This window comes from Heteronotia binoei, chromosome 1 (assembly GCF_032191835.1).
Source record: "Heteronotia binoei isolate CCM8104 ecotype False Entrance Well chromosome 1, APGP_CSIRO_Hbin_v1, whole genome shotgun sequence".
Classification (NCBI taxonomy): domain Eukaryota; kingdom Metazoa; phylum Chordata; class Lepidosauria; order Squamata; family Gekkonidae; genus Heteronotia; species Heteronotia binoei.
In genome coordinates this window covers 134,405,693-134,428,204 of record NC_083223.1, presented here as the reverse complement: position 1 = coordinate 134,428,204, position 22,512 = coordinate 134,405,693, and the positions used below count along the sequence as shown (strand labels likewise).

Genomic DNA, 22,512 nt, shown 5'->3' with positions numbered 1-22,512 from the left:
TTCTTAAGCTTTGGTTACTGAGGCAGAATATTTATGGACCGAACTTAAGTACCCAGCTATGCAATACAAAGAAGCCTTATGCCAACATTGCATATATAGCTGCTTGGGTATTGAAATCCCAAACAGTTGTGGTTATGGCAGTTTCCATAAGGTAGTTGAAACAGCTGTAAGGAAATGTGTATATGACTCAGGGGTGGCCAACAGTAGCTCTCCAGATGTTTTTTGCCTACAACTCCCATCAGCCCCAGCCATTGGCCATACTGGCTGGGGCTGATGGGATTTGTAGGCAAAAAACATCTGGCGAGCTACCATTGGCCACCCTGGTATATGTGAGTAAATTTCAGTGCTTCCCCTATTCTACTTCTGACCTTCTTCCGGTCAGATAGCCTTGTCTTTAAGACACCATGTGCCATGCCACCGGCCTAAATCTTCAAGATGTAGTGTGGCCCTGGTACAGCAGTCCTCATGCCCTGTAGTGCTACTGTTTCAATGCAGTTCTTCTTGGAATTAGGTCATTAGTCACCTGGGATGAAGCAGGCAACTGAATTTCCACATGACTTGCGTCGGTGACAGTGTGTTGAAGTATTTTTATAGCAATGACTGTAGGTGTTCTATAAAGGCACACACTTTCTCTCTCTCTCTCTCTCTTTTCAGACTTGATGTCTCTAGAAAGAGAACAGTGCTAAAACACTGTCATATCTGCAAGCTGCATTTTGCTTGGGTGAAAACCGACAGTGACTGCAAGTAATGATGCTTTGGAGAAGGAACTGATCAAAATCCTGAATCTTAAAGTAGAATCTGAATATAATTCTGCATACAGAAAGGTTTTCTCTGCACAGCAACCATGACATCCTCAAAGCCAGTGGCAAGAACATCCAGGGATATTGCTGGTGTCATGCAGAGACTCCAAGGTAAGTGACAGCAACTAAGTCTTGCTGCATTCTCTTCTTCAGATCCTATTCAGGTTCAGTAGAACTTAATTTTTGTTTCATTTTGTAACTGTCTTGCAAACATAAGGCTCGCCCATAGAAAATTTTGGGGCCAAATCTTGGTTGAAATGAGTGGCCTATGTGTTGTTGCATTAGTTTAAATCCATAGGAAATCGTGGTTATCTCCACTTCCTGATTCATTAATAGTAAGTTTATAATGGTACTGCCTTTAACTAAGATCCATCTGAAAGTATATGAGAATGTACAGAATGCATTTGATAGATACAGAGATACAGTCAGAATATCGGCTGTTGTGTGAATCCTTAATTCAGCAAATTTCCCAGTTAAATGGGGAATAACTTTTCTTGTCTATAAGATTTACGAAAGAGTAGTTACGTTTTTCCATACTTTTAAATGTTTTTATTTTTTGAACTCCCTAAAGCTTGCAAATTTACTTGTAAAAGAAAGATTATTCTACTTTTAATGAATTGTGAGTGTTGCATGGGACCCCCAACTAGAACTGATCAATATATTTGGAAGCATTTTGTGACCTGTGCTCATTTGCACAGAAACAAGGTTACGGCAACTGTGGGATACAGTTATCTAATATTTGTGCCTCTGAATTTTTGTCCATTAAACATTTTCAAAACCACAAGTTGTTCATTTTGGTACAGCAGTATATCTTTCAAGAAATGCCAGCCATTCCTCCACTCCATTTCACTTTACAGTGTAGTTAAATTACACTGTAGTTTTACGTTGGTAAAAACATTTCAGTAATCTCACATTGAAATTAAATAGGAAGATGTACTTGACACTGAACTCAGGTAAGAGTAGTGTATTCTGATGGGGAAAGACATGTTCCCAGGGATGGAGGAATATCTTCCACACCAGAGCATGCTGCCCAAGTACATACTGGTGGACTACAATTCAAAGATTATGGTTTATGAAAATTATGAACTTTGATTTTTATATTAACCAGGAGTTGTTTGTAGAAAAATAGGTGGCGGAGCTCGTTAGCATAACTCATTAGCATCCCCGCCCCCACTGCCAAAAGCAACCTGATGCAGGAAAGGAGAGCTCCCAGCCAGCAAGGCCTGCTTTGACTGGCTAGAGATCCAGCCAGCCCAAGAAGGTCTCACTCGCCGGGGTTCTCCTGGGCTTCCCCCCCGCCTCAGTCAAAAGTCCAGCAAGCCACCCACTGCCCAAAATCACCTAAGAAGTGAGAAAGGGTTCTTAAAGGGTTAATGAGGGCAGCTAGGGGCATGCAAAGCCCCTGGTGGCTGGCTGGCTGCCCGCTCTCCTAATCCAGGGATTGTTATGCAGCTAAACCTACTATTCAATGGACAAGGTAGGTGGGGAGGAAGAGGGGGAACCCTCAGAAAGATTCAAGAGCCGCACTCCTGTGAGCTCCTGCTGAATCTTAGGCCTGATATTAATGACACACACACTATGCTATGATTCAGTTAGTGTTTATTTGATCCTCATATCAGATTAGTTTAGGGGGTTGGGTTTTTTTTTTAACATAAACATTGGAAGGTATGATCTCAGGTTGTAGCCAGCAGGGAGGGCACAGGGGTGATAACCCTGTATAGAATCTGCAGCACCGGCACCCGATCTTCCCTAATTTTCGCTTTCAGTGAAGGGAAGATTGGGTGGGGGTGCTGAAGATTTGATAGGGGGCACCACCGGCTAGCTATGGCCCTGTATGATCTATAATCTCTCTCTGCATCTAGTAGCCAAGGTCTGGCCCCTGTGCAGCTAGTAAAATTTGGACCCCCAGACTTTCAGAAAAAAAGGGGGGAGCCAAAATAACTATCTACAGTGTCCATTAACACACTGATGTTGCAAAAAGCAAACAGCTAGAATTTGGTTGCCGTATTTGGTTGCCAATCTTAATGGTACAGTAAAACTGATGGTGGCCAGCAGGGCTTTTTTTGTAGCAGAAATTCCTTTGTTTATTAGGCTATTCCCCCCTGATGTAGCCAATCCTCCAAGAGCTTACAGGGCTCTTCATACAGTGCCTACTGTAAGCTCTTTTAGGATTCGCTACATCAGGGGAATGTAGCCTAATATGCAAAGGAGTTCCTGCTACAGAAAAAGCCCTGGTGGTGGCCAGGTAAGGATGAGGAAGACATCGGAGGTTGACTGGCATGGTGAGGTAAAGCCGGAACTGGAAAGGCAAAATTGAGGCTGGCAGTGGGAGAGAATGCCACCCACCCCACAACTCGTGGTGGGTCTTCCTTTGCTTAAATTGTGAAGTTATGTTGAGGATTAGACAACATTTAACATAGATTTATATAGAAGCAAACCAACAACTTGGAATTCTGAAAAAAGTATCTGTTTAATAGGAAAAATTTCAGATGTGAATAAATATAAAGGATGCGGTTTTAATTATTCACAGTAGTCTTTGGGAAGCTCATTTTTGACTTATTCATGCACTTCCTGCCTTCAGTAAAATGTTTCCTGAATGTATAAATAAAATAGTGTTAAATGAGAGTTTGAACCCCAGTATCTTGTGGTGCCGTGTTTCATTTTTCAGTTAAGAGTCTACTGATCCCTTTGACTTTACTGAAAAACACAATAGAAGTAGGGTTAAATGCATCACAGAACAGCTAAACTTGAAGGGCATCTTGTGGAGTATGAGGGTTATAAGTTCGGGAAAGAAAGTTGTATGTTTTTGTACTCTTCATTGTGTGTTATAACCCTAAATGCATAGGAAGGTTAGGTGGCTTTTGTCAGTTAGGACTATGATTCTAAGCATACTTACTTGAATTAATGTTCTATTTGTTAGTGGAAGTAACTGTGCTTTAATGTAGCATTGCCAAGTCTTGAAAGAATAATAATTTAAAAAACCCCTAACTCCGGTACTTGGATGGAGCCTGGCCAATCAAGGAGGGATGCCCACAGAGAGCATGCTGTTCAAGGTGTATAGTTATAATTTATATGTAAATAAAATGTATATTTAAAAAAAAAGAAATATGTCTTTGGCTGCTCAGTAGTTGTGAATCAATGAGCTTCTAAGGGAAGGGAAGGGAAGGGGAAAGGAAAGGAACTCACTACAGCCTGGCTAGTTAGATCATGCTGAACTGATTGTGGCTACTCTCACTGGTCACATGCTGTTCTGACCATTGCCACATTAGTGTTGTTCTATCTGATGAATGTGAGGAAGGCACAATTCAAGTCCTAATGTAGTCACAAGTGCCCTGCAGGCTGCTTTTGCCCCAGTTGCAGGCAGGGTGATTGGCATGAAACCAGCACCAAGGTTTCAGTCAACTGCCTTCTGTAAAATGTTGCCATGATGAGCTCCAGCCAGTTGGCAACCTTACTTTAGGGGTAGGATATCAGCCTATTCAAATCCAAGTAAAGTATTTGGTGAATATGTCAGAACTGGAGCCTTAATTTCCTGAAAGGGAAAACTATTGTTCATTATAAAGAGGCTTGCTTCTTTTCAGAGTGTGTCTGTGGCTGCAGTAAAAGAAATGTCAGCTGTGCTTCACAATTTCTTCCTGAATTAGTTACTATTTTTTCTTGGGTTATCAGTGTCACCTTGAGCAAAAGTTGACTGCACACTTTCAGGGGTTTCAAGGAAATAATAATGGTGTATAGCAATCCTGTAGTGTCTCAGAATTAGAAGAAGCAAATGTTTTTGCCTCTACAGATTTCTTATGTAGTTTTTCTGACTGTAAATGTGATGATCATGGAGAGAATTGTGTAATATGTTTACAAACCACCTATTCCAATCATTGTGGAGCTGTGTATTTCTGATGACTCAATCTACTTATGATTCAGCCTTAAAAATACATATGGATGTTTGCAAGATATGTAGATAAAAGAGAGTCACTTAGCAGAAGGAAGGGACAGGTAGCAAATTGGTACACAGAGCAGTTTATTGATGTATTTAAAGCCTTTTTACCTGTTTACTTGCCTTTGAAATAGAAGGTGCAATATGTATCATCAGCAATTCACTTCTCCTGCAGAATCAAGCAGGATTAAATAAATATTTCACCTCTGTTGATCTTGAGCACAATTCTTTTTTTAGGCTGTGGTCCTGCATTATGGATGAGCAGACAATCTGCAGTGCAGACTTTTTATGGCCTTCATGAATGTAGAATTTTGCCTCTAGCATATATCAGACATAAATGAAATAGGATAGTAAAGGACCCTGTAAATATGAAAGCACCATAGCTGGCTTGCATGATTTGTGACCTACCAAGCCAAACAGATATGTTGTCAGATATGAACCCCTCCCTCATTTTGCTGTCCTAGCCGTGGAGTAAACATGAGGTTCATGAAGCCTCTAGTAAACATGGCTGAGATATTGTGTTTGCCTTGATTTACTCTGTAGAAATATTACATTTGAATTTAATTACATTTCATATGGGAAAGCATTTTTACTGGTTATTGCACTGAATGCCATGATCTTCAAAATGAGGGGAAGAATCTGCTTCCTCTAAAGCCATAGCAGTTGGAAGATGTTCTGTGCTGACCAAAGTCCATTTTTATAGTGAAATTCTGAGCTGAGTCAGATGTAGTTTTATCTAGGATGTTCTCCTATTTATTTATTTCTTTAATTAATTTATATTCTGCACTTTTCCAGAAATGGGTTCAGTTGCAGCCTTTTCAAGCTCTCTTTGTGCCTAACAGTTACCAGCCAGGTTTTCATTCTGCATCACCAATGATTCTCAACCATGTGTTAATACCAAATCATTTGGATAGGTATTTATAACATGAAGTTGGTAACCCAGTTCTTATTCCAAGTTTCAAATGTATGTGCTTGTTAATAGAAAACCCATAAAACTGTGTCATAGGTATATCTTTGGACAATATCATTCAGTACTGCCAGATAGCATTTTACTTACTCCAAAAGGGAATGTATTTCATATAATTTTTGTCAGTGATCGCCATCATTTCCAGTTTTTTCATTGGAAAAAAATGACAAATCCTTGGACACCCCCCCCCTTTACCCCCATTTTCTGTTTTTTTCCTGCCTTTTAGAGACAAAAATCAAGGTTTGAAGGCTAGCAATACTGTTGTGGCCACCTAGCAACTGCCACAATGGCCATTGAGAGGGCATTTGCGGCCAGGGCTGCACCAATTGCACTGGCTACCAATAGAGTACTGGATCCACTTCAAGGTTTTGGTCTTAACATTTAAAGCCTTACGTGGCCTGGGACTGACGTACCTGCGGGACTGCCTCTCCCCATATGTGCCCCAAAGATTGCTGTGTTCTGCTTCACAGCACCTTTTGACCGTCCCTGGCCCAAAAGATGTTCGGCTTGCCTCGACCATGGCCAGGGCCTTTTTGGCCTTGACTCCAGCCTGGTGGAATCAGCTCCCTGTGGAGATCTGGGCCCTACCTGATTTGATGCCATTGTGTAGGACCTGTTCTGCCGGGCCTTTGGTTGAGGCAGTGGACATCCTTATTTCCATCTGCTTGGCCTCCCTTGCCTGCTATGATGCTATATTATTTTATCTTAATTTATTATTTCATCTCTGGGTCTACTGTTGTACTGATATATAGAATGCGCCCAATGGGAACTACAGCCTTTGATATATGTGTTATCTGTTTTATTGTATTTTATGGTTTTAGCTTGTAGTTTTTAATTGTTTTAACCCTTGTTGTGATCCGCCTTGAGCGTGCTAATAGGAAAGGACAGAATACAAATTAACAAAAATAAATTTTAAAAATTGCTACTTGGACCTACAGGTGTTGCTTCTATTATTTGGGTTTTTTTAAAAAAATCTCTCAATATATTTCTTCAAAGAGTTCAGATTTTAAACCTTGGGCTTGTTTTAGGTTTATAGAAAGATCGGTATTGTTTGTTGTGAGAAAAATACCCCTATTTGCAGAACATTGTAGTCACCCGCTGGGTTGCCAGGGTGGCTGGAGACTCAACTCACACACATCTGCCAGGAGAATGTGGGCTTTGTCTACCAAACTGGAAGGGACTTATGAGTATTAGCAGCCATAACTTTGCAGCAGCACTCTGTGTCTCCAGAAGAGTGCTAGCCAGGAGAACAGATGGGTTTCCAATCGCTCCATGCGAACTCCATCTTGGCCATTGGAGCGGAAGAAGTTGTGCAGCCAGGAACTGTCCAGGCAAGCGGTTTTCAGCCTTGACCACAGAATCCACTTTGGGAGGCTAACACCACAAGCAGCTATCTTCCTGCTGTGCCAGACTCCATTTCATCGAAGCGAGAGGCCCAAGTATTCAACAGATGTCACCTATGCATAAGAGCCATCAAGCTTATCTTAGGCGTGGACCCTGTCAGACCGCCTAAGCCTTTGTCCAACGGAACCCAAGACAAAGACTAGTGCCAATAGAAGATCGAAGAGGAGGAAGAACATCTTCAACCAGAGCCAAGTTCCGTTGTATAGACCGGGTGTTACCTAGGTAGCAATTTGGCCATCTATTGTCACCTTTTTAGATAAGTTTGATAGACTTAAGTACCCCACACCTTAACCATTTTTTCCATTCTTTCTCTTAACGGTCATCCTGGAGCCTCCCAACTTGGCCCATTGTTACCTGGAAGTCCAATCAGGTAACCAGGGCCCAAGCTTGTTCATTGGTCAGTTATGGGCACCCAGTTAGGTGCCACCAATTAACTTGTTATTGGCTACTGCTGAAGTTCAGCCCTTATGGTCACTGCAAAGCCTTCCCTTTTTCCACCCCTGTACCTCCCATCCCCTGAGGGCTCAAGGTAGTCCTTATAACCTGTGACGGAGCTCCCCACAGGTGTGCATCCAGCAGTACCCCAGTTCCGCTGTCTAGATACATCCCCAATTCCTGATCAGTTGAGGGTCCCCTCCCCCTAGTCCTCGCTTGTCGCCATTGGAGCTTTCCTTGAAGACTACGATCTGTAATTATCACCCTGTTTGTCTATCCATGTGTTGTCTCCATATCTCTCTCTGTTTTTCTTAGGACTGTATGTGTGTTTTATGAGTTATTTGCCTTGTATGCATGCCTATATTTTTCTGGAATAAATTGTAATCGTTTTTACTTAATTAGTGTCCCTGGTAATTTTAAGCAATAATTTCTGTATGTGTATCCTGTATACATAGATTAAAAGATCCTGTTTAAGCCAGGTGCCCACCTGTCAATTCCCCAACCTCATTTTGAGGGCATTTCGGCTTACACTGTTCATGGCTCCAGTCTCTGGATTTAAGTATCCACAGATTTGGCCATGTTGAAAATTATATATATTGACAAACAAGGGACCTTCAAGGACTTCTGGAAGCATCTCGTTTTCTTCTTTCCCATTATTCTTTTTCCCCTTCCCTTAAAGCTCCCATAGTCTCTCATCTTTCCCAACTTCTTTGTCTTCTTCCCACTCACCCACCATATATATATATTTTATCTGTGTGTCTCCCCCACCCCCATCTTCAGCACATTTGGCCATGTTAAGATGTGGATAGGTGCTCCCCCAACTCTCTTTTGATAGGCATCTATGCTAAATAGTCTTTTAACTATTTATATGACTGTGACCTTATTTGGAAGTATTACTCATTATTAAATGAGTGTGGACTCTTGGGGAAATTAGAGTATGTCCTACCATCATGGCACAGTTATTCAGCTTCATTGATTTTGAAAACTAGCAGTCTCAAAACATGTTGGTATTTCTGTGCATAGTGCTGCTGAAACACCATGATTTGTGGTACTGTATAAGATCCATATTGTCAATTGAAAGCATTCAGTTTCAATTCAGTACGGTTTTGATACTAAGCAAATACTAAAACAGCACAATAATAATACTGAAACAAAGTTTTAGTACAAAATATGTAGTGTCATGATTCTTAGAAGAAAGTCAGCCAGAGTTAACTCTTCAGTAAATATTGTTAAAATCAGACCTGAATAAATATGTTAGAGATTGGGTTGTAAGTATCAATCAGTACATATATTTTAATTCATATCTTTGTTTAACTGTGTCACTGTGGGGTTTACTACAATACAGTTCCAGTTAGAGGAGGTTTTTGAGAATTGTGTACTTTGCTATAACTGCATAGGCAGTATTTGCGCAGCCTGTTGCAAATAACACAGTGCAAAAGAAAAAACTATGAGTTAAGTTCTGTTTTAGAACTAAAGTGAAATAGTTAAAGCATCAGATGAAGTTGCCTCTATCATCCATATCTAGACAAGGCAGGATAACTATTAGGCAACAGTGGAGGCATATTTATTTTTTTCATTTATTAATGTATATGCTCCTGTACCCTGGAATTAGGTAAGCTATACGAGTATTAATTCCTGAACAACTTACGAGTATATATTCCTGAATAACTTACTTTGAGTTCAGGTGGGTTAGTTCAGTTGATCTACACATTTCCTAGCTCTGGCAAATCCTTTCTCTAAATTATCCTGTAGATTACCTTTACTCAATGAAAAGTCATGGGAAACAGGGATAACCAGTGGCATCCAGACTGTCATATCCCACATCTAACATAGTAGCAGTGTTGTGTTATGTATGCTGTGATGTGATAATTTGTTTTTTTTGTCAAGAAAATTAAATAGTGTATGAATCCAGTGAATAACCAATGTGTGTGAGTGGGGGAATTAGGCTGATATTTTGTCAGCATTTGGATCATTCCTACTCACCAGCTCAGCACCCAAGAATGTGTTTATATGAACAAGATGTACCATTAATTTCCAGCAGAGAAATAAAAATCCTATGCGAATTCTTGTAGAATTGGCTACTGCCTCAAGTGCTATAAGGGAAACGCTTAATGGAATAGATAGATAAGGGGTGGGTTACAACAAACAATAAATACATAGTACAATATTTAAAACATCACAGTTATTATAACCCAATTTAAATAAAATCCATTCGTAACACACAATAACAGTCGATGGCACCATTCCATTGCTCTATCTCCATTTACTCTCATCTGAGTCCCCAAATGTTACAGGTAGATGGTAGTTAATATTGGGGCGACAGGCAGATGGAGGACAATAGAAGTTGACAACATGTTCAGCAATTGGGGGGGGGGGATATTGGTGGATCTCCAGCAGCTCAACCATGTGCCTGGCGGAACATCTCCCTCTTGCACGCCCTGCAGAATTGCATCAAGTCTGACAGGGCCTTGATCTTGATAGGGAGGGTATTGGAGCCAAAGCTGAAAAGGCTAAGTGAACATCTTTAGGGCTGGGGATTACCAGTAGATCTTGATCCAATGAACGCTATGCTTTCTGGGGGACATATTGGGAGAGATGGTCCTGAAGGTATATTGGTCTCAGACTGCATAAGTCTTTGAAGGTCAAAACCTTGAACCTGGTATTCAACTGATAAATGGTGCAGCTGGTGGAGCACCAGCTGTATATGTGCTTTTAGTGATGTTCCTGTAAGAATATGCACAGCTGCATTCTGAACCAACTGGAGTGTCCAAATCAATCTCAAGGGTAGCCCTGCAAAGAGTAAGTTACAATAATCCAGCCTGGAAGTGACCATCATAAGGATCACTGTGGCTAGGTTGGGGGAGAGAGAGATAGGAGGCCAGTTGCTTGACCTGATGAAGGTGAAAAAATGCTAACACTAGCAACATTAGTGATTTGGCCCTCCATGAAAAGGGAGGCATCCAAAATCACACCCAGACTTTTGAGTGTTGGCACTGGTGTTATCAGCACCCTGCCAAACCAATTCTCCTTTGCCCCAGGCACAGGACCTCCATCTTTGATGAACTTAGCATCAACAAACTCTGTTTTAATCACCCAGCTACAGCCTCCAAACCCATGGCCCATATGTCTGGGGCCCGTCAGTTAATAGAGATATAGCTGGGTGTCATCAGCATATTGATAGCAACCCAGCCCAAAGCTCTGAACCAGCTGGTCAAAGGGGCACACATGGATGAGAGAATCATCCCTTGTGAGATGCTGCATACCAAAGGATAACATGGTGAGACTTTTTTTCCCAAGCACTACTCTTGTCCCCAACTATGGAGGAAAGGGACAAACCACTATAAGGCTGTCCCACATATTCCCACATTGGCAAGGTGGCGGGCCATAGGATCATAATTGACCGTATACAGTGCTGCTGTTAAGTCAAGTAATAGCCTGGGCAGAAACTGGAATGGAATGGATCCAGGATTGAAGAGTCATCCAGGAAAGCCTGGAGCTGTTTGACCCCTGCTTTTTCAACCACCTTACCAAGGAATGAGACGTCCAAAATTGGGTAGTAGTTGGCTGGATAAGTAGGATCCAGAGATGCTTTTTTTTTTTTTTTTGATGAAGAAGAAGAAGAATGGTCTCACCACAGTCTCCTTTAAAGCCCTGGAAAAGAAAGCCCTGAACTCAGGGGAAGGTTGATGATATCTGTCAGGGGCTTCGAAATTCCATTACCACTGGCTTTCACCAGCCATAATGGGCATGGGTCCAAGAGGGCTTCACAGCACTCAGGATCCTGTCAACCTCATACTGCAACAGTCAGCTGAAATGGTCCATTATTCCAAGAACAGATAGAGCAAATGTTTTTTTAAAATATATTTTTGTTTATATAATTATCAGTGTCAATTATATAGCAATTTAAGAGCGTATAAAATGCTTTATCAGCATTTTTGTTATCCTTGCAATGGACTTGTAAAATAAATCCATAATATTGATAGGAGTGGGAAGCTGTACTTTGCCCAAGTTATCCTGCTGAGTTTATGGAAGATACAAGATTTCTGTTGAGTTTCAGTTTCATAGCTCTGTCTTTTGAACCCCTCAATACTCATGCAGTCCTTTTTGACTTTGGTTAATTGTGAAGCGAAGAGCAGGTTGACTTGTCTACCTGTTTTATTAATATAGTCCTAACCATCATCCTGTATTCATAAGTAAATCCCTTTGAGTTCAAGTAAGTTTAAGAACATAACATAAGAGAAGCCATGTTGGATCAGGCCAATGGCCCATCCAGTCCAACGCTCTGTGTCACACAGTGGCTAAAAAAATTATACACACACACACACACATATACACACTGTGGCTAATAGCCACTGATGGACCTCTGCTCCATATTTTTATCTAATCCCCTCCTGAAGCTGGCTATGCTTGTAGCCACCACCACCTCCTGTGGCAGTGAATTCCACATGTTTGGGTGAAGAAGTACTTACTTTTATCCGTTTTAACCCGACTGCTTAGCAATTTCATCGAATGCCCACGAGTTCTTGTATTGTGAGAAAGGGAGAAAAGTACTTCTTTCTCTACTTTCTCCATCCCATGCATTATCTTGTAAACCTCTATCATGTCACCCCGCAGTTGACGTTTCTCCAAGCTAAAGAGCCCCAAGCGTTTTAACCTTTCTTCATAAAGAAAGTGTTCCAACCCTTTAATCATTCTAGTTGCCCTTTTCTGCACTTTTTCCAATGCTATAATATCCTTTTTGAGGTGCAGTGACCAGAATTGTACACAGTATTCCAATTGATGCCGCACCATCGATTTATACTGGGGCATTATGATACTGACTGATTTGTTTTCAATTCCCTTCCTAATAATTCCCAGCATGGCGTTTGCATTTTTTATTGCAATTGCACACTGTCTTGACATTTTCAGTGAGTTATCTACCACGACCCCAAGATCTCTCTCTTGGTCAGTCTCTGCCAGTTCACACCCCCATCAACTTGTATTTGTAGCTGGGATTTTTGGCCCCAATGTGCATTACTTTGCACTTGGCCACATTGAACCTCATCTGCCACATTGACACCCACTCACCCAGCCTCAACAGATCCCTTTGGAGTGCCTCACAATCCTCTCTGGTTCTCACCACCCTGAACAATTTAGTGTCATCTGCAAACTTGGCCACTTCACTGCTTACTCCCAACTACAAATCATTTATGAACAAGTTAAAGAGCATGGGACCCAGTAATGAGCCCTGCGGCACCCCACTGCTTACCGTCCTCCACTGCGAAGACTGCCCATTTATACTCATTCTCTGCTTCCTATTAATTAGCCAGTTTTTTTTAGGATCTTTGTTTTTCCTTCTCCCCCTCTTCCCTCCCTTCCTTAATAGATATTAGGATGTAGTCGTGTAGTATTTGTGATGTGTCGTACTTTCCTTTTCCAGTTTTGTGGTGTATGTTAAACCCCATTAAAAAAAAAAAAGTTGGGATTCTTCTGCAAACCTTAAGGTTCCACTGGTTTTGCAGAAAAATCTCCTCTATCCCTCGGCCAGGGGTGGGGAACCTTTTTTCTGCCAAGGACCATATGGATATTTATAACATCATTCACAGGCCATAAAAAATTATCAACTTAAAAAACAGTGCTCCACTGAGGGAGAATGATTCAGGCCAGCAAAATTAATGCAAATAATTGTTTTTCTATTTGAAGTCATGTGGGGAGAGCCTAATCTCTCTCTCTTTCTCTCTCTCTCTCTCTCTCACACACACACACACCTGGCCTGCCGCCCTCGGCAAATGCATAGGTCCAGGGCTTTTTTGTAGAAAAAGCCCAGCAGGACTCAGTAGCATATTAGACCACATCCCTAATATTAGCATATTAGGTCACACATCATTAGCATATTAGGCACACAATCTGGGATAATCAAGTGCAAACTGAACTGTGACAAGTAACTTTTCCAGGCCCTGCCGCACAGTACATTTGGGTCTTGTGATCTCTGCCTGGCCCTGGGAAGGCTGCTGCATGGCATGGCTGGGCCCCACGATCCTCACTGGCCAGCCAGGCCTTAGGGAGGCTGCCACATGGCAATCTATCTGTCCAGCAATCCCCAAGGGCCACACCAAGTGACCTCGAGGGCCATATACGGCCCTTGGGATGGAGGTTCCCCTCCCCTGCCCTAGGTAGATCCATTGTACCTCAATGGTGGTACATATCATGATGATTTAATAGTCTAGGATTGTGGCAGTCATATTCAGCGGCTTTGACAAAGAATAATTGGTGTGGTAATATGTCTCCTCTCATTTCAGCTTTATATCCTGAACTGCAGCTAAATAAGGGACAATCCATCCTGCAAGCTTTATGTGAGAAGCTTATTGTCTCAAGCCCACAAGTAGATTACCATTTTCATGTCCTTAATTTGGCAAAATGGTCAGTGGTCTTGTTGGGTTTATAATCTTTTTCCTTTCCAGTCCAACCATTTCCCTGTAAGTTTGAACCACACATAATTTTTTTTTAAAAAAATGTCCTCCTCAGAAGAAATTCCACTCTCAAGATGAGTGAAAAAAGCAGTGTGAATTCTGGAGTGATTTATTTTATTAGTCACCTTAGGTTTACTTGGCTCATACATCACTATACTTATTAGAGCATAAAATGAACGGAATAATATATGTTTTCCTACATCCTTCAAATTATAGTTATGCCTTCCATAAAATTTGAATGGAAATGTATAGTAATGGAAAAACCAAAAATGGTTTCTTCCCTGTGTAAATATGCTTTATATATCTGTTGAAGAGAAAAGTATTAGCACACAGTGAATATTTGATAAGATGACACTTTATTTCATTTTTTTCTACAATAAAATTATTGTTTTGAAACTAAGACATATACAGGTGAAAATGAAGAATGAAGTGTAATTTTTAGAAGTATTTGCATTAACTTCTTTTAGCTCCAAGTACCAAATATAGAATTTCAGGGAATTTCCTAATGAGCAGTTATAACCTATATATACAGATGTGAATCATATTTGTGCTGATTTAATGGGAAATGTATTTAATTCTGTATCACTAGTAAAAGAAGGTAAAAGACAATGAAGCTGTTGTATATAGCTCCGTCCTCCCCTTTCTCTCTTCTTCTTCTTTGCCTAGGCCAGGCTCTGAGTTATGTAGATCTATTAAATAAAAGTTAAAACACAAAAAATACACAGATAAACATAACAATACAATAAAATTACCCTGATAGCATCTTGCCAATTAGTTCTTCTTCTGCAATATCAGAGCATATGGGAGGGGGGAGACTTTGGGGAGTGAAGAAAAGGAAAGGTGCCAGCCGTCATTGTCCTCAGTCAAAAATCTGGCAGAACATCTCTGCCTTATAGGCCCTGTGGAATTGCCCAAGTTCCCACAGGGCCTGGGTGTCATCTGGCAGAGAGTTCTACGAGGTTGGGGCCAGGACTGAAAAAGCCCTGGCCCTTGTTGAGGACAGACAGTCCTCTTTAGGACCAGGGATTACCAGCAAATTGTTACTAGCAGAGTGTAATGCTCTACCGGGGACATAACATATTACTATAACCCACAAAATGCTTGGTCTCAATTCACCAGCACCTTTGCATAGTTCTTGGTTTCCTTAAGAGGGTCAAGGCAACTGCATTCCACATCTGGAGAGCAGCACTATGCTTGATATGGTTGCCAGCTCTGGGTTGAGAAATACTTGGAGATTTTGGAAGTGGAGCAAGAGGAGGGTGGAATTTGGAGAGAGGAGGGACTTCAATGGAGTATAGTGCCATAGACGCCACCTTCCAAAGTAGCCATTTTCTCTAGATGAACTGATTTCTGTCACTTGGAGATCAATTAGGGTTGCTAGGTCCTACCTTGCTGCCAGCTGGGGGATCCTGAAGCTGATTAGGAAGTCTTTGGGATTGGAGCCCTGATAGGCTTCCCACCCCTCCCACCCTGGCGGGGGACCCCAGGATTTCCAGCCTCTTCCCCCGCTCCCCAAAAAAATGGAAGCGGGGGGATGGGGGGGGAAACGGCGCCAAGGAACGTGGCGAGCCGCCCCATCTCGGAGCGGGCGACGCCGCTGTGCGGCTGCCGCCTCTTCTCTGCTCACCGTAGCTGCTCCTCCAAGATGGGCTCAGGCTGAGCCCATCTCGGAGGAGCAGCTAAGGTGAAGTGGAGAAAAGGCGGCAGCTGCACAGTGGCGTCGCCCGCTCCGCCTCTGAGGTAAAATCAGAGAAGGGGAGGGTGGAGGCAGGCCAAGAGCGTGGCGAGCCGCGAATCTGGGTCCTTCTAGCACCTGGACTCGCGGCTCGCCACGCTCCTGGCCTGCCTCCACCCTCCCCTTCTCTGATTTCACCTCAGAGGCGGAGCGGGCGATGCCGCTGCACTGCCACCTTTTCTCCGCTTCTCGGTAGCTGCTGCTCCGAGATGGGCTCAGCCTGAGCCCATCTCGGAGGAGCAACTACAGTGAGCGGAGAAGAGGCGGCAGCCACGCAGCAGCGTCACCCGCTCCGCTCCGCCTCTGAGGTGAAATCAGAGAAGGGGAGGGTGGAGGGAAGGAAGGCATTTAAAAAGTTGTGAGGTCCCTTTAATTGTGATGGACAGAACTCCCTTTGGAGTTCAATTGTGCTTGTCACACCCTTGCTCCTAGCTCCACCCCAGTGTCTCCTGGCTCCACCCCCAAAGTCTCCTGGCTGCACCCCCAAAGTCCCCAGATATTTCTGGAATTGGACTTGGCAACCCTAGCTGTGTTTCAAAGGGTGATTTACCTCCCCATCTTCTATCTATGACCACAGATAATGGCACAATGAATGCATTGTGAAGAAAGGCAGGGCACCCACCCACCCCCTCATATAATTAAACTGTAGTCAAGTGTGCTTTCCCCCCATTCTGTCTCTGTCCCTTCCCTCTGAGCAAAACCAGACCCCTTTAACCCAATTTGTCAGAGCAACTGAGTCTGGTCACTGGAAGGCCACAATGACGATGGAGTGATGGACTTAGGCCCCCTGCAACCAAACCCCCAGTGCTTTTTTTGAGCAGGAATGCCGTTCCAGCTGGCTTGATATCAGCGGTGTGGCCTAATATGCAAATGAATTCCTGCTGGACTTTTTCTACAAAAAAGCCCTGTGCGAAACAATAGTGACATCAGGGCCTTGGTGTGGCCTTGGCCTAATATGCAAATGGTTCCTGCTGGGTCTTTTCTACAAAGTAAACCCTGCAAACCCCTATTACCCCAATCACACAACTTTCTTTTGCCTCTCAGCTGGTAACTGGCGCGCCCCCACTGGTATTCTTTAAGAAGCCAGATTTGGCTTGCAGACCACTAGTTCTTGAGCAATTAGAGCACTAATTATGGGGGAGACCACCCTATGGTTTTATTTTCTCTCTTCCATATGCTCCAGCTGCCCTTATTTACTGGGTAGATTCAGCTGGGTAGCCGTGTTGGTCTGAAGCAAAAAAACAAAATTAGAATCCAGTGTAGGGTTGCCAATCCCCAGGTGGGGGCAGGAGATCCCCCAGTTTGGAGGCCCACCCCCTGCTTCAGGGTTGTCAGAAAGCAGGGGGAGGGGAGGGAAATGTCTGTTGGGAATTCTGTTATTCCATATGGAGATTTATTCCCATAGAAAATCATGGAGAATTGATCGGCGGGTATCTGGGGCTCTGGGGGGGCTGTTTTTTGGGGTAGAGGCACCAATTTTTCTGTATAGCATCTAGTCCCTCTCCCCAAAATGCCCCCCAAGTTTCAAAAAGATTGGACAAGGGGGTCCAATTCTATGAGCCCCAAAAGAAGGTGCCCCTATCCTTCATTATTTCCTATGGAAGGAAGGAATTGAAAAGGTGTGCCGTCCCTTTAAATGTGAGGGCCAGAACTCCCTTTGGAGTTCAATTATGCTTGTCACAGCCTTGATCTTGGCTCCACCCCTAATGTCTCCTGGCTCCACCCCCAAACTTTCCTGACTCCACCCCCAAAGTCCCCAGATATTTCTTGAATTGGACTTGGCAACCCTAAGCCCTGAAGACTGGAGGAGCCCCTGGTTGGACCAGGGGTCTGGCAATTCTAAAATTACATCCCAGGAGTTCTCCACCTACTACCTATATACTGATTTTGTTCTTGAAGCATGGGTTTGGTTGTTCAGATCACAAAATACTCCATGTTCATAACATTTTCCTGCTTGGAAACTTTCAGAAAGTACTACTGTTGCTGAGACTGGGATGGTAGTGGTTATTTATTGGGAGGAGGAAGAGGGGTATGTATGTGTGTATATGTGCACAGAAACAAGATAAATGTACAGGTGTACTGTTGTGGTGTGCACTACATGTGCAGAGTAGGAGCACATACTTAACTATGCATTCAGTGTCAACACAATGCCACCAAATCAAAAAATTTACTCACTGCCTCTGTGAGTTCTCAGATATTCATTAGACAGTCCATTAAACTGAATGCCACATTTGCAGTGCAATCTATGCAGTTACTCCAGTCTTTGTCAAAGTGGATTTAGATTAGCCTTACTCTGCATAGAAGTGTACTGTAAATTTGTTTGTCTTTAAAGCTGTAACTGTGTATGTGCCACAGACTCCTTAATCTTCCCTCATTCTAAAAATAAAAAGATAGGATGGGATGATAAAAATCCACACCTTGCTGTCCACATGCCATGCAAAGACAGTTTGTAGTATTTGGAAAAAGATACACCAAATTAGGCTTGGGAAAGATCATATCTAAGCAGGGAAAATCTGAAACCTGGACAGTTTGGCAAAAATGTCATGGATGCTTTTAACAAATCCACTCCAGTTTGGATACCAGAGGCGAAGTCTCCATGTGCAAGCAGCCACAAATTAAAAAGAGAGACATTTTGTATTGTTACCTAATTGAAATATCAGATGCCATTTTAGGGATTGTGTAGTAACCCTGATAACCAATGCAACACTATCCAGAGCAGGAGGATACTGATGGAGAGGGGCTGGAGGAAAGAGAGCAAAAGGGGTTTGACAGCAGCTGCAGCTGGGGAGGAGTAGGATGAGAAGTAGGAAGTCACAGCCAATTGAACATGGGGAAGGAAGGGGAGGTTGTGGGAGAGAAGAAAAGTAGTCATGGAGGCTGCAGCTAAGGAGGAGAAGGATAGAGATAAGAGAGTTGAAGAAGTGAAACAGTTGGTGGAGGAGAAATAATAATAATAATAATAATAATAATAATAATAATAATAATAATAATAATAATAATAATAAATTTTATTTATATCCCGCCCTCCCCACCTCGGCAGGCTCAGGGCGGCTAACAACATTTTATAAAAACATACAATAGTAGATAAAAGCCTTTAGATTTAACAATATAAAACATTAAAACATTAAACTTAATAACATTAAAACCAATCCAATAAGTACAGTTATTCAGCGGTATAGATCTTCAACCCGCATTGGCGGATCCTTAATTACCGATCTTCTTAGCAGTCCAAGTGTGCAAGTTTAAAAAGGGCGGTCTTGCAGGCCCTGCGGAACTGATCAAGGTTCCGCAGGGCCTGCACCTCCTCGGGGAGTCGGTTCCATAGGGTAGGGGCTGCGATTGAAAATGCCCGTGCTCTAGTATTCTGATATTTAGTCTCCTTCGGCCCAGGGATGGTCATTAGATTTTTCCCGACTGACCTCAGAAAGAAGAGGTGGAAGCCATGATATGAGGGTGAAAGAGGGGCAAGAGCTCATGGGATTTCCCCACCCCCATAAGTTATTCACAGATCCCTGGTGTAAGAGTTTATATATAATCTAAGGCAGTGGTTTTCAGGGAGATTACTTAGGAACTCTAGTATTTCTTGCAAGTTTATTGGTGGTTCCATAATGTAAAATCATTAATAGCTAACAAGCCTCTGTGAAAGACAGCTTGGCTACCACTACTAATCTTCCTTTGTAATCTAATGCTCTAAAGCAAAATATGTCTAGGATATAGTACCACTTTGCATGGGATGAAGGTAACGATCAAAATGAGCACTCCATATGAACTCTGCAAAGGATACTGGTTGCACAGCCAGTATATGGATGCTCCTTGTCAAATAAGCTGATATGGAAATGAATTTGCAGTCAGGAAACTTGAAATTATTGATATGTTTAACACCTTTCCCCTAATACATTCCATGCTTTTACAACAATGTAGGAAAATTATTTATGAATTTCATTTGCATTAAAGAATAGTACAGTAAATGTAAAACTGTGTAAAACACCCTTAAATAAAACCAAAGTAATATCTTTGATTTGATGAAATATTTTTCTGTATTCTGCGACAAATAGATCTGTTACTGTGTTTTTCTTTGTTTTCTACCATTAAAAACAATGTTCTGCTCCCTCCCTTTACTGTTAAATTTGGCTTAAAAACTGCACTATAAAAATTATCTGATGTTATTAACACTTACAGGAGGAGGCCCAGTTGTTTTGTTTTACCAGGAACAGAAGATGAGGTCATAGCCATTTTTTTCAGTCTCCATGTCTCTCCACCCATCCACCATGTTCCAGAAATGAAATCAGGCAGTAAAGGAAATGTAACTTCTATGATAAATTTGTTTCAGACAGTATTCTAAATATTAAATGTCTGATGTATTTTGTGTGAAAGAAATAGATAATTCTTTCTTTAATAATTATTACTTTTACCATTAACCAAAGAGCATCATATAATTAGTGGCATCCTGTAATATTCTGCTTCATTAAGAAAATATTTTTATGGTAATATTGTCACAGTTACCATCTCATAAATCCAAATATTTTTAGCCCTCAAACTGTGATGCCCTGGCATGCCATATTGTATCAAATAGTTTTGTTTCTAATTTTATGTTCAACTAGATTAGTATTTTGTAATTTCCTCTGACGCCTAGCTTGGATCCAAAACTGAATATCCAAAATTGTATGTGGGGCCTGAGTTTCTTTAGAAGTATTTTTATGCCAAATTTCCCACACAGTTCTTGCAATACTTACATAGTCATCGATTTGTATCCTGCTTTTCAGATAGTTGTCTCCTGAAGTGGCTTATGTGAATACAAAGAGAGATGCCCTATCCTCAAAACAAGAAACACTGGGGAAGGGGAGTGGAGTTTATGTAAAATACAGTCAGGTTGATCTACTTTCTGTAGGTATTCTTGCTTGGATGAAAGAGCTGGAATGATTTTATGGTCCATATGACAGAGACTAGAGTGTCCTCTCCATTCTCTTCTGTTATTTCAAGCAGTTCTTCTGTTCCTTTATATTCAATCTGATTAAGTACAATCTCAAATTGGTGATGTACATTGACCAAAATATTTTATTTTAAAAGTTGTTCCTGTTCCACTTGTATATAGAGTTGCCAATGTCCAGGTATGGATTTCCTGGAATTACGGTTGGTCTCCAGCCTACCAAATTAGTTCTCCTGAAGAAAATGGCTATTTTGGAGAGTAGACTATATGGCATTATAACCTGCTGAGGTCCTTTCCCTCCCTTAAACCTATCCAATCCAGGATACACCCCTAAATCCCCAAGAATTTCCTAACCTGGAGCTAACAACTCTACATTATTTTTTTATTATTATTTCTTTGCATTTCTATCCTGCCCTCACCAAATGGGCTCAGGGTGGGTCACATCAAATAAAACAAATTACATATTTCTAAAACGATTAAGCATAAAACTAAACAAACCGATTTACTAATTAAAATTCACTAATCATGACAGAATTCAGAAGGCAACCATTTCACAAACCTAATCTCTGGCTAAACAGGAAGAGTGAATAAAGTAGGTATAGTCAAGCACTACTTCCAAGTGGGCCAGGATGTGGCAGGGAGGCTGCATTGATGGTTGGTGATGCCCACCACCTAAACTAAAGGCCTGAGAAATAGCTCTGTTTTACAGGCCCTGCAGAATTGCAGCAGGCTCCTCAGGGCCCAGATCTCTGAGCTTGTTCCACAAGGCAGGGGCCAGGACAGAAAAAGCCCTGGCCCTAGTGATGTATTCTAGACAAAATTTCTTTGTGTCACTTTCGAAACTCCCTTATATGCCTGAATACTATACCCATAAGGTCTATTAAATATGCTTCCAAGACAAATATTCCATTTATAAAATCAGTTTAATGTATAACATATGTAAAAAAAGCTTGCAAAAGTCTGAGCCATTGCTGAAGTCTCCAAATTAATAGGGGGAATTAGCATAACTGGAAACAAGCAAGAGGGATCTCCACCAATGTTTATAGGGATTGTTCCTTTTGAGAACTCTCAAAATAAACTGAGGCTGAGATACAACTGGAAAAGTGTTTTATTAAAGAAGAAAAGAGCAAATCATACATAGAAAGCACATGAGGAGCACACAAACTAAGAGGAAAATAAAAGGGAGTAGCAAGAAAAATGATTCAGGGAGGGCAATATTTACCATCTTGGAGGTCAAGGTCCATGGAGGACAGCAAGAGAAACAGCCTGCATTTCCAGGGAGACAGAGGAAGCCCATAGGTGAACTAGTGGGGGGGAGGGGCACAAAATTCGACCTTGAGAGAACACACATACTGCATTGGGCCAAGTGAGTAGGAAAAATTGGGGTGGTCTGACGTGTGTGCTCCTAAAACAATACCTTGATTGGCTTTTCAGAGGTAAAAAAACTGTGTTGGGAGAAGCTTTACGGCTTTCCCATGGATGGGAAACTTGTGGCAATTTGCATGAGTTGTGCTAATGATGAGGTTGCTGGATGTAAACTAAAAGTGATGAGGTTTATGATGAGATTGCTGGATGTAAACCAAAAGTGTTAATATTCTCTGATGACACTTGAATGCAGGATAGGAGAGGCTGTTTGTCTGAATAGCCCACTACTTAAGGTGAATGAGCAAGGGGAAGCAAGACCAGGCGTAGATGGGGTGAAGTCCAGGTGAAGGGAGGGGGATCTCAAGAAATCCGCTGTTGAGATTAAGTACCTCTTTTTAGGGTGGGAAGAGAGCTATTAGCAAGTCAGCTATCCTATCACCTACCCAAAATAGTTTCCCAAGCTTTTCTCTGGCCAGTGCCCATTTTGTTTGTACCAGCT

The 22,512-nt window shown here is 41.9% G+C and overlaps 1 protein-coding gene across 1 annotated transcript in view; it reads left to right on the top strand.

The window, feature by feature from the left end:
• Positions 1-707: 707 nt before the first annotated feature.
• SYNE1 (spectrin repeat containing nuclear envelope protein 1) overlaps positions 708-22,512 on the top strand; it is a 621,543-nt gene continuing 599,738 nt past the window's right edge. The window contains exon 1 of the mRNA XM_060240915.1: positions 708-911. Within this exon, the coding sequence (XP_060096898.1) occupies positions 845-911 (67 nt within the window). The 5' untranslated portion in view covers positions 708-844. The remainder of the gene's footprint in view (positions 912-22,512) is intronic.